General features: G+C 44.3%; 1 protein-coding gene across 7 annotated transcripts in view; it reads left to right on the plus strand.

Annotated features, from left to right (window-relative positions):
* Positions 1-12,806, plus strand: part of PHACTR1 (phosphatase and actin regulator 1) — a 335,834-nt gene that overhangs the window by 55,333 nt on the left and 267,695 nt on the right. The window contains exon 1 of one of the 7 annotated variants that reach the window (XM_017521481.2): positions 3,312-3,892. The exons of 5 other annotated variants lie outside the window; for them this stretch is intronic. In XM_017521481.2, the coding sequence (XP_017376970.1) occupies positions 3,640-3,892 (253 nt within the window). In that variant the 5' untranslated portion in view covers positions 3,312-3,639. Of the gene's footprint in view, positions 1-3,311; positions 3,893-12,806 lie in introns of those variants that run through there. One more of the 7 variants, XM_017521487.2, reaches the window with a different exon arrangement.

Below are 12,806 nucleotides of genomic sequence, written 5' to 3' on the forward strand. Positions count from 1 at the left end.
AAAAAAAAAAAAAAAAAAAAAAAAAAAAAAAAACAATAAAAAACCTTATTTTTTGGGCTGAGACAAATACATACTCTGTAAAGGACGTGGCTTGTCATGGAAAGCTAAAGGGACATAATAATGGACTCCAGTAGAAGTCTTCATTGAGGCAGCATTCAGGGTACAGAGCAGGGTCAAGAGGAAATGCGGGGCAGTGTGCACATCAGCCCTGTTGCCTGCTGAGACAAGGAGGTGGCGCTGGAAGCTGCCAGGTTCAGCCACCACCTTCCAAACTGCTGCCTGCACTAAGCTATAATCCGTCCTAGGCCCTTCTTCACACACCTTCAGTTGTAACAACAGGAGATGGGACTTCTTAGCTTCTGAAACTTTAACTAATCATTACTGAATTTAGCCTGAGACACTAAAATGCACACATCTGCTAGGAAGAGCATGGTCTCATACAACTTTCAATGATGATGGAAATGATCTTTAATCACCCTACCCAATGCAGTAGCCACTAACCACATGCAGCCATTGAGCATGTGAATTGTGGCTAGTACAACTGAGGAAATGAATTTGAATTTTATTGAATTTTAATTAATTTAAATGTAAACAGCCACATGTTGCTAGTGGATACTATATTGGATAGCACCTTTAGAGGTTGCAAACTCAGGGAGGGCAGTTTAGAAAGATGGATCCTTGGCTGGGCACAGTGGCTCATGACTGTAATCCCAGCACTTGGGAGGCCAATGCAGGTGGATCATGAGGTCAAGAGTTCAAGACCAGCCTGGCCAATATGTTAAAATCCTGTCTCTACTAAAAATACAAAAAAATTAGCCGGGCATAGTGACGGGCGCCTGGGACTAATTTGGTTAGGTGACTCTTTAGAGTTTGATTTATTCTTTTCACTTTTCTTGAAGAGGATGGATACTAAGGGATATGGTATTCTTATTTTCTGTCTAGGACTTGGGCTAATTTTCTAACAACATTTGTTGTGAAATGGGTTCTATTGTCTGAATTAATGTTTTCTACTAGCCCAAACTTTGGTATGATGTTTGTAATTAATGCTTTAATTACATTACTAGTGGTTAGAAGCCTCCCCAGGAGGCTGAGGCAGAGAATTGCTTGAACCAGGGAGGCAGAGGTTTCAGTGAGCCGAGATCGCACCACTGCACTCCAGCCTGGGCGACAGAGCAAGAGTCTATCTCAAAAAAAAAAAAAAAAGATGGATCCTCAAACAAGGAAAATGGCTCTCCCAGGTAAACTTTATGCCTTTTATACTCTTAACTTGAACAAAAGACCCCTACAGCCCAGGGCAGGTCCTTTAATATTTGAGGCTAAGCTGGCAGCTGTGTCAGTATTTTGTATGATATAATCACAATGCCAGTTGGCCAATTAAGATAGAAACACACAGAGCCCCTTAGTATTCTGCAAGGGAATAAATGATTGCTTCAGTCTTAGTTGCTCTAATGAGGTCCACTGCTCTAACCTGCGAGGCAGAGAGTAAGGCAGAAAAGTCATGCAGTTTAAAATACACATTTAAGGAAAGATGTAACTTGCCGGTAAATACACAACCTCCTCTTTTTAGAATGGAGTTAAGGGGTGATAGTTTGGGGAGGGGCCCAAGGATTAGAAAAAGAGAATAACAAATGTTTGCTCAGAGCACAAGGCAGTAAATTCCCTGGTGCACTCAGCCAGTATAACAAACAGGGCCTTTGTCATCTCTAAGATAAGGCTTATAATTAGCCAGGGAGCGAGTGATGTGAATCTGACATGAGCAGACATAGTGGATTCACCTGTGGTTGGCCTGGCTGGTAATCCAGCGAGATGGGAGGCAGTTGCCGAGGCCCTGAATGGGCACCAAGAGGGATCGAGATCTAATTACAGAGACCTGCATTCTATGTCCCCCCTCTAGGGGAGGCGATGGCCGCTGGACACCTGACTTTCCTAAATACAGAATGAAGATGAAGCTCTCTCTTATCGTGCTGATATGGGCAGAACATTTTACAGATGAGAAGTAGCAAAGATGATAGAGGGGTAGAACTGGAGTGATCAGAAGCCTATTGTAATACAGTAATCTAATATCCTCAGCTGATCGTTGACCCTGTTACCTGTGAGGCAACTGTACATGTAGAATTTGCCCAGTTGGAGGAGAGATTAGCAAAGACCTGCCTTTTATGGGAGAGAGAGTCACGGGGAATTGTGAAATTAGCTTTGAGGAAGTTCCTAGAAACAACGATAATGACAGTGCATTCTTTAACTGACACTATTCTGGTAGGCTGGAAAAGAGGACGAGGGTGTGACTCAGAGTAGGGTGGAAAGAACACAGGCTTGGGGGCAGACACACCTGGCTTGTAAACACCTGTATCTCCATGTATGCTTTGCATCAAAGTCACCTAGAGAGGTTGTTAAAGGGACAGATTCCTGGACCCTGCACTGACCTACTAAACCAGAATATCAGGATTTGGGGCTCTGTAATCTCTATTTTTAAAATAAGCACAGAAGGTGATTGTGATATGGGGCTTCTTTAAGCCTTAGTTCTCTAAAAGGTGATGGAGAATTGGCAATATCTGAGTCTTAGATTGTTGTGTGAATGGTGGTTTATTGGAAATAGCGTGATTTTAATAAGGCAAATCCATGGCTGAAGAATAATAATTACAAGTTATTGAGCCTTGATTTGTTCTGCATGATTTGTTAAAGACACTATTCTCCCTGTAATCCCAGCTACTCAGGAAACTGGCAGGAGCATCGCTTGAGCCCAAGAGTTCGAGGCTGCATTGAATTGTGATTGTGCCACAGCACTCTAGCCTGGGCGACAGAGTGAGAGCCCATCTCTAAAAACAATTTAAAAGAAAAAACACCATTCTCCCTTTGGAAATCCTGGTGGATGACACTTGCTTTGTTAAGCCTTAATCACTGTGCTAAAACAGCTGGAGAGTATTTGGCCAAATTAGGCGACAATCCCAAACTCGCAAATTGTTGTTTCTGAGTCTTGATAAAATCAGCATTTCTTTTTCTTAATGACCCTGGCGTTAAATCTCCTTTCGGGTCGGAGCATTTCTATGGGAGGTGAAAACATCAATTATGTTGTAACAGGTTGTCTGCTTCAGTGAAAGTCAAGGGCCACGCGTTGGACCCACCGAAGAAGGGTAATTTCCTGTGGCCCCGGAGGGACGCTTGCACCCGGGGGCTCCCAGCGCAGCGCTTTCCCTGCGAAACGTGTTGCTTTCATTCGGCAGCTTTAGGCGTGAAGAAAAGGGGGAGGGGGTTGGCGTTCCGCCCTGGAGCTCTTGAGAGTGAAGGTAGCTGCAAACCCAGCTGGTTCTCAGTAGCTGGTGCTGAGATTTCCGGAGGGGTGGGGCGGCCAGAGGAGGATGTGCACGTGAGGCCCGGGGAGAGGTGGGAGTGGAGCGTCTCAGGTGGGACCGAGGAGCGCCCTGCGCACCCGCTCCTCCGGCCTCGAGATTCGGATTGGCTCGGGCAGCGAGGCCGGCGAGGTCAAGACCCTTTCGGCGCCCTCCGCTACCCGCCCCGCCGCGGCGGCGTAAATGTAGAGCAGCTGGCGCAGGCGGGGCGTGGGCATGCTGGCGAGGCCGAGGGGTGCGAGTGGCAGCGCGCTGGGGTCGGAGCAGCGCCCGGCCCCGGGCGTCCGGGGGCCGGATGGCGGAGACCACGCGCGCCGCGAAACCGGGGAGGTTTGCGCTCCGCTCGCCGCGCTGCAGGGAGGGCGCGGTGCCAGGCGTGAGCGCCGAGAAACCCAAAAAGAAAGCTTTTTATTTGCTGAGGATGAAGCCCCTGAAGGAGCCCGCCCCCAACAACAACAACAACGTGTCCTTTGTGATCCACTGTCAACTGGGCAAGGAGATTAAACACATTTGCAGCAACTGCAGTCGCGGGGAGGACGCCCGGGACGGTGAGTGCCGAGGCCCGTCGGGGCGGCGGCAGCGGCGGGCGCGGGCGGCGGGGAGGTGGCTCCGGCTGTCTCAGTTTGGGGGCCCCGCCGGCGTATGCCGCCTGGAGAACTGCGGGGACATCCGCCCTCCACCCAGACATGACACCCGCCCGCTGGGCACCTTGCAGAGTGCCACCCACAGCCCAACCCGGGCTCGCACCCTGCACATCCCATTGATTATGTGGTCCCCAAAATTAGGGTTTTGATACACTTAGAAGAGCAAGTCTGGGATTTTTCACTTGGGAAGCTGAGGCTTAGGGGATTTGTCGGGGGCAAAGGATCTTACTCCTGCTTTTCCTTTCCATGAGCTTCTTAATTGTTGCCCCATGCTGGTCTTACCATGGGATTCAGGGTTTGCTGGGCTGCGTTACAGATGTGGGCTTCCTTCGGGGGACATCAGTTTGGAGAGGTGGCTTGGCGGCGGCGCCCAGCACCCTAGAGACTTGTGGAGTTGTTGAATGATGCCTGTTTAGAGTAAAACATGGCTGTGATTTTTGGAGTGCGGTTGCTGGTCCCTGCTGGAATGATGCCCAAAGGCCAAAATGGGGAGAAGTGGGGGAAGGGGCGCGCAGCGGCATTTTCCAGGTGAGCCTGGGCGTGTGCGAGCCAGAGCTCCCGCAATCCAGTCTGAAGCAGGACAGTGAAGGGGTGCCCGGCTGCCTGCGACTCTGGGCGGGAGGAGCCCAGAGCTTGGGACCGCCGGCGCGGACCAGGCAGAAGCCTCTGCAGCTGTGGACGCACCTGTGTGGCAGAGCATTCGCGCGAGCCTCCAGGCGGTTCCCAAGCAGCTCACAGAACAGGCTCTTCAGGGCCGCTGGAGGTCATGGAAAAGTTTTAGGCAGCAGATTTTGCATGGAAAGCCTTAGGTACTGGCCGGCCTGATGTTCCTCTCCATGCCTCACCCCACACCTGCTTGGGCAGGCAGATTTTTCCCATCAGCCAGGCAGGTTTTGCTGTTCCTTTTGGAAGAACAAACATTACCCAGGATCCTTCCCATTCTTAGTCTGCCTCTGAAGTGCAGAGTAATGAAATGACTGTGGCTTGGCTAATGTCTTTTCAAAATTAGAGTCCTACTAGCGTCATTATCGTTTTCTTTGATTAAACTGCAAGAGAGACTGTGCAGGACAGCACCAGGTATCCAAGAGGAAAACTGGGACGGCACTGGAGGAAGGTGCCCACATAAAACACAAGAACGCCACTGCTGCTAGGTGGGCGGGGCGGGGTGGAGTGGGGTGGGGATATACGTTTCTGAGAAGCACATACTGACAGGTGTTTCGATTTTTGTGATTACTACATCAGCTGATAACATCAATACCTATGGAATACAAATGGGTTAATCAGATGACCCAAAGCCAGACCTTTCCCATGTAATGAAATAGAGCTTGCGATGCAGGCCAAAATGGTTATTAAATGTCAGTTGCTCTCTTGACTGAATTGCTGCCCAAATGGGCTGCTTCCACAACCTTGGGAGTTTATTTAAATTAGTATTTGTAAATGCTGCTACAGTAAGGAAAGGTAAATGTCCATACTCAAAAATGTGTTTATAAATGTCATTATGAGTGCTGTCACTGGTCAACGCGGTATACCCTGTCAATGGAGGCAGGTACGTATTTTAACCTGTAGCACATAGTTCTTCTCGAAACATGCATCATCTCCATGGCCTCACACACTTTGGAGTGCCCCAAATAGCTATGTATGGATGCTCACAAATCACCTGATAGGATTATTTACCCTCAAAGCATTCTTAAATAGGGGAGACTGAATGTTATAGTGCCTAATTTTTGCCTAATTTTATGCTGCTAATCCTGCCAATCTAATGTGCGGTGCACTCATTTAATCACGAAAATTGAATGAGGTCAGGAGTCAAACCCTTCTTTTGTTATTGCCAGAAACCACAGCAGCACTGCCCACTGTGGAAGTTCCAACAAATTTCACTTCCGGTTAGGATTGACCTCCCATGATAGTCTGTAAGGAGTGGATGTTCTTTTAGATAAATTCTCTAGAAGCAATTTGCAATTTGAATCATATTTTCTACATGCCAGGAGCACCAGCTGTTCTGAAACATTTGTATGCTCAAGATCATAGTGAGGCAAACAGATTTCCCCAATGTCCTATTTGGTCAGGCGCTATAGAAGCTGCTTCTTAAGGTGGATCACACCTGTAATTATGTAAAGTACAATAAGTGTGTCTGGTTCCTCATTCACCACTAAGGAGGCCACTTAATGGTACCCACAGAAAATTCTCAAACAGCTTGAAAGCCCTTACTAGAAATTTACACAGGTGAAATTCTACAAAGGTACTGTTCAGTTTCTTTCATACTTAATTTCTTTGCATATGAAATAGTTATTTAAAGCATGTTTTAATAACTTGCAGTTTAAAGACAATCTGTAATAAAGAATGCACTTTAAAGTAAAATATTTCTGGCTATTGAGTAATATATGAAAGGTGAAATTACATTTTAGCAATTATCTTTTTACTCAAGAGTTCCCCCACACCCCGTATCTACTAAGTAGTATTAAAGATGTTTTGCTAAGTTTATTTTAAATAATTCTCTATTGAGAAACCATAGAACACAATTCACCATTAATGGCCAAAGATAATTTGTGTTTCCTTCCATCTTGGCTGTTTTGGTTCAATACTAAAACTATTTTCAGGTGAGGAAACAAGCTTACATAGGAAAGCCACAGAGTAAATACAGGGCAGAACAAAGACTCACACCCCCATCTGTTTGACTTTAAAACCAAGACGTGGCTGGGCACGGTGGCTCACACCTGTAATCCTAGCACTTTGGGAGGCCAAGTCGGTGGATTACTTGAGGTCAGGAGTTCAAGACCAGCCTGGCCAACAAGGTGAAATCCCATCTCTACTTAAAATACAAAAAGTAGCTAGGCATGGTGGCACATGCCTGTAATATCAGCTACTGGGGAGGCTGAGACAGGAGAATCGCTTGAACCCGAGAGGCTGACATTGCAGCTAGCCAGAATTGCACCACAGCACTTCAGCCTGGGCAAAGAAGCGAGACTCTGTCTAGAACAACACACACACACACACACACACACACACACACACACACACACACACACACGTGTGCGTGCGCGTGCGCGCAAAGAAACAACCAAGACACTTTTAACTGTACCATCAGTTTACTTTTTTAATGGCATTTCTCTGTCACCTACACTGAATGTGGAACATTAGGTATTGTATCTTTTATATCTGTATGCATGTGTGATATATACATGTGCAGTCTTGATAAGCTAGGTTTATTATGGTAAAGAATTAGAAGGAATTACAGAATTTTCTGCTGCATTGTGTGTGTGTGTGTGTGTGTGTGTATACATATACATATACACATATACACCCACATTACCTACTTGATAGGCTGACTTTAGTGGGGATAGAAGGAGAGGAATTTACAACTAGGTAGATTGGAAGTTATGGATATCATAAAGCCATAAGAAACATAGCTAAGTCATCACTGAACTTAGAAGTTAATGGGAGAATATGATTTAATTTACAAATAGTTAAAAATCAAATTTAGGGAGAAATCTATTCTGGAGAGTCAAGTGTTTCTGTATTTAATTTCAAACACATTTCTATTTTCATTGGAATTCTTTTTGAGTCCATTAATAGTGAGGAATAATTTTAGAATCATATCTTTAATACTTATGTATTAACATGTAATTTCAATAGAAATACTTTAACAGTTTTTAAAAAGTACCTTGAAGCCTCAGTCTTATTTTATAATGACACTTAAAAAGTAATAAAATGACGGATTTAGAAACAAGACATACTGATTGCAACTCCTACTCAGTACCTTTTACATGTAACTAATCAGTAGATCATGGCTGTCTTCATTTTACTATATATAATTTCTATTCTTTAAACATTTATAAAGAAATTTACTAATCCATGGACTTGTTAGATGCCTTCCCAAGTTTTGTTTTAGGGGTTAGAAATATTTAGCGTATTTTCTAACAGATTCCAATGTGAACTTTAGGAATGACAGTTTGTCATACAATTTCTCTGCTGTGGTGACTAGAGTTCATTCATCAAGACAGCCTTTTAGGATAGGATGCCCTGTGAGTTTCCCTGGGTCACCTCATTTTGCAGGTGAGAAAATGAAGATGCATAGGGATTAAGTGAGCCGTCTACCAAGGTCAAACCACCATTTGTTGTCAGGGCTGCTAACAGAACCTGTCCTTGAAGAGGGAAGCAATTTGCAACAGGAGTCCACAGCTGGATCCTGGAAATGCACTGCCTCTTTTCAGTGTCTACTCTGCTTGCTGGCTGGGTGATTTAGGGATATTACTATATTAGTTGTGGGGATTAAATGAGGTATTTGGTAAAAAGCATTTAGCATGGTGCCTTGCAAGAGAAAGTGCTTGAGAAATATTAGCTATGATTGCTATCATTTGTAGTGGGCATTTCTCCCTGCTATACTGTGTTGCTTTGCCTCTTCTGTAATTAAACTTCATTGGATTGAGTCCAAGATGAGAGCACCCAATTCTTCTCTATGTTTGAACATATATGTCTAATAAGACAAATGAGGTAAGGGTCAGGTTGAGGACAGAGTGGTAGGTTCCACCTTGAGCAAGAGAAGGAAGGTCAGGGAAAGCCTCATACAGTTTCAGAAGGACTTCAGATTGCATCCACTTCCAAAGGAATTCTGATTGCTAGTACCAAAAATGGCACAGAGGTTTTAAGCAGAGGCCATGAGATCAAGTCATCTGTTTACTTATTTATTTGTGATAGGGTTTCTCTTGCCTAGGCTGGGGTGCAGAGGCACAATCATAGTTCAGGCTATCCTCCCACCTCAGCCTCCATAGTAGCTGGGACTATAGATGTGCACCACCACATCTGGCTAATTTGTGTGTGTGTACACACACACACACACACACACACGGTAGAGACAGGATTTCCCCACATTTCCCAGGCTGATCTTGAACTCCTGGGCTCGAGCAATCCACCTGTGTCAGCCTCCCAAAGTGCTGGGATTACAGGCATGAGCCGTAGTGCCTGGCCCAAGTTGCCTTTTTAAAAATTTATTGCAAAAAATTGTACACATAGATAGAAGTAGACATAATAGGATAATTAATCCCCGTAGACGTATCACTCAGATTCCTCTATTCTTGTATTATGTTAAAGCAAATTTGAGTGAGTTTTTATGATGGCGTTGCTGGTAGTGCCTAGGCAAAGACCGGACAAGACAAGGACCCAGCTCCGTACCACTCATAGCTCGACAAGGGGTGTTTAAAGACCTTGAGCAGCCAAAAGACCAAGATTCTGCAATATCTGTTCCAGGCTCAGAATGTGTCCAGTAATACACTTTCAATCACTAACAATTCAAACTCAGCTTGCCTTATTTTTAGCATAACTTTGAGCTCATATATAATTTTACTAATAATTTCCCCTATTCTGACACTTTATAGACATCTGTAAATAGTCACTTAATTTAGGAGAAACATTTAAACAATTCGTGAAATCTATAGCTTAAAATATCCTCATTTGTCTAAAGGAGATACAATCACATTGAAAGGGTAATAGATAAAATATATCCATTAAACTTTAATGGAGGGTGAGTGGAAAGGATCAGTACTTGTTCACTAGCCCTAAACTTCAATTTCTGTGGTTCACTAACTTATATATGAATGACAAGAACTTTTTGGACTTGACTAGGTTTTGGGGGTTTCGAGAAGTATCTAAAAGCCTGAAGCGTGGGGGTTCATTGAGCCACTTAGGAGCCACCATTGATAATGTTTCAATGTGGTACTGCTGGTGGACAGGCTACCTGTGCCGGGTGGACAGCTGAACTGAAAGCCAAGATATAAAAGTGAGTTTGCTGAAGGCCAGATAGCCAGAGACAGGGGCAGAGGTGACCTTTCTTCAACCCACAGGTTGTAAGGGAGAAAAGGTAAGTCAAAGGAGGCAAAAGTTGCAATAGAAGCAGGAACTAAACAAGAATCCAGTTGTCGGTTTGGAAAAGAAGAAATTAATTATGAAGATTTTCAGCCCAGGGGAAAAAATCACCCAGAAGGTTAGCAGTAGAGCATGCAGGAGAGGTCATATGATGATTGTTTTAATATTGTATTGTTTCTATACCCAAAGCCAGAGAAAGAATAGACCATGGTCATTTGTTTGTTCGTGTATCAAGCATTGATGCCTATGGTGAACTTATGTGTAAGTAGAGAGGTAAAGAATGAGTTCTTGCTCTGAGAGAAACAGTCTAGTGAGGGACGTTGCTGTGACAGGTAGACTCAGGTTGTCATGGACACACAGGTGGGGAACCCATCTCCTCCCTTGGGGAGAAGGCCAGCAGGTCGTGTAGGAGGAGATGGCACTTGAGCTGAATTGAGTCGGATGAATAGGGTTGGGCTGGCAAATATACCTAAAGGAAAGAGTCACTGGAAGCAGGACAAAGAGCAAGGGTAGAGAAAGGTCAAGAGGCAAAAGGAGGGCATTGAATGCTGACTCTTCCAGCAAGGGCCTGTCTTCTCATCACTGCTATGTTTCTAGTGCTGAGAACAGTACACAGATATTATCCACTTAAGATATGTTCAATACATGAATGCTTATGTTAGTTTATGATTGATCTAGTCGATGAATGTATGTCCCTTTATTACAGTGGCAGTAAGGACAGTGGGGGGATGTGGCTGGGGGTGGTGAGAAGGGCACCTGGGGAGATGGACAGAGGCCACACACCAAGGGCCTGGGATACCACGCTAGCGAGCTGGGACTTGCTCCCTGGCATGTTGTAGGATTTCCTGGAGGATTTTTTAAACAGCATTTTTATTGAGATATAATTATTGCACCATAGAGTTCACTAATTTAAGGTATGTAATTTAATAGCATTTAAGTCATCGAATTTTCATCCATCACCAAAATCAATTTTAGAACATTTTCATTCCACCTGAAAATAAACTGTTCGCCTTAACCTATCCATTCATTATTCCATTCCCTACACCCCGTCCCAAAATCCCAGGCAGCCACTCATCTATAGGTTTCCCTATTCTGGACATTTCACATAAATGGAACCATGCAATGTATGGGCCTCTTTACTTAGCACAGTGTTTTTAAAATGTATTCATGCTGTACCATGTATCAGAATTTCATTGCTTTTAATGGCTGAATAATACTTCATTGTATGGATATACCACATTTATTCATCCATTATCTGTTGATAGACATTTGGGTTGTTTACACGTTTTAGCTATGCTGAATATGCCGCTATAAATATTCACGTGCAAGCTTTAGCATGGACACAGGCTTTCATGTCTCTCATGTATATACCTAGGAGTAGAATTGCTAGATGACACTGTAAATCCATGTTTAACCATTTGAGGGTCTGCCAGACTCTTTTCCAAACTGGCTGCACCGTTTTACTCCCCCCCCCTCCCCCTGCCACCCAGCAATGAATAATATATAAAAGTTCAGTTTCTCTACAATTTTTCTGACACTTGTTATTATCTGTTATGGTAGCCACCCTGTAGGATTTTAAGAAAGAAAGTTAGAAGGTTCTAACTGTGCTGGTGGTCAAGAAGAAGAGTTAATTCAGTCCACTTAAGAAAACTAGTGGTTGGCCGGGTATGGTGGCTCATGCCTGTAATCCCAGCACTTTGGGAGGCCAAGGCAGGTGGATCACGAGGTCAGGAGTTCGAGACCAGCCTGACCAACATGATGAAACCCTGTCTCTACTAAAAATACAAAAATTAGCTGGGCGTGGTGGCGCACACCTGGAATCCCAGCTACTCAGGAGGCTGAGGCAGGAGAATTGCCTGAACCTGGGAGGCAGAGGTTGCAGTGAGCTGAGATCGTGCCACTGCACTCCAGCCTGGGTGACAGAGTGAGATTTCATCTCAAAAAAAAATGATTTTAGACACCTTACAGAAATATATTTATATTTATCACTTATGTATCTATTTCCCTGTAGTCATCAGAACACATTTTACAGTTGGAATTACTCTTGTGACCATTTAAGAGAAAAGGGTCAGAGAGTCAGAGTGGCCAGTGGCTTCCTCACATCACCTGCCCATGCTTCTGCAGCTGGGCTGTCTGGCTCTGGCTCCCACCTTCGGGCGATCAAGCCACTTTTAGCTACCTAGAGACTCACACTTCACTGAGCCTCTAAGGCGGGACTGTTTATTTTGGCCAATCAAGTTTAACTTCTTAAAGTGAATAATTAAATGTGAATATGATCATTCAGGGAAATTTGGGCAAAGATGAGCACTCAAAGCAAACTGTCATTTCATTAAAAAGTTGAAGTGGAAATCATCTGGTGAAGAGGGTGTTTAGTTAGAATTAGGATGCCGAGGGGACCTCCAATGCCTCTACCTGCTTTTCAGTTTCTTCCACCTGTAAAATGAATTTGCTTCCACTCCACTGAACCTGTCTAGATCAGGGGTTAGTACATGATGGTCCATGTACCCTCTGCCTGTGTTTGTTGAGAATGTTTGTGATTTTAAATGGCTGGAGAAAAAATCAAAAACAATTTATGACGTGATATTTCTATGAAATTCAGATGTTAGTGTCTGTAAATACAGTCTTATTGGGAAACAGCCATGCACAATTGTTTGCACACGTGGCACCTTTCAAGTTACAACTGCAGACTTCAGTTGTTGCCACAGAGACTCTCAAAGGTCTTTTAAAAAAAAAAAAAAAAAAAAAAATCTTTGCCAACCCCTGTTGACATCAAAATTGCTGTAATTAGAATGTATCTCTTCTGGCTAGGTGCAGTGGCTCACACCTGTAATCCCAGCAGAGCATGAGGCGGGTGGATTGCTTGAGCCCAGAAGTTCGAGACCAGCCTGGGCAACATGGTGAAAACCCATCTCTACAAAAAATGCTAAAATTAGCCAGGCGTGGTGGTGCATGCCCCTAT

The sequence above is a fragment of the Cebus imitator genome, unplaced genomic scaffold, assembly GCF_001604975.1.
Source record: "Cebus imitator isolate Cc_AM_T3 unplaced genomic scaffold, Cebus_imitator-1.0 Scaffold21, whole genome shotgun sequence".
In the NCBI taxonomy this organism is placed as follows: Eukaryota; Metazoa; Chordata; class Mammalia; order Primates; family Cebidae; genus Cebus; species Cebus imitator.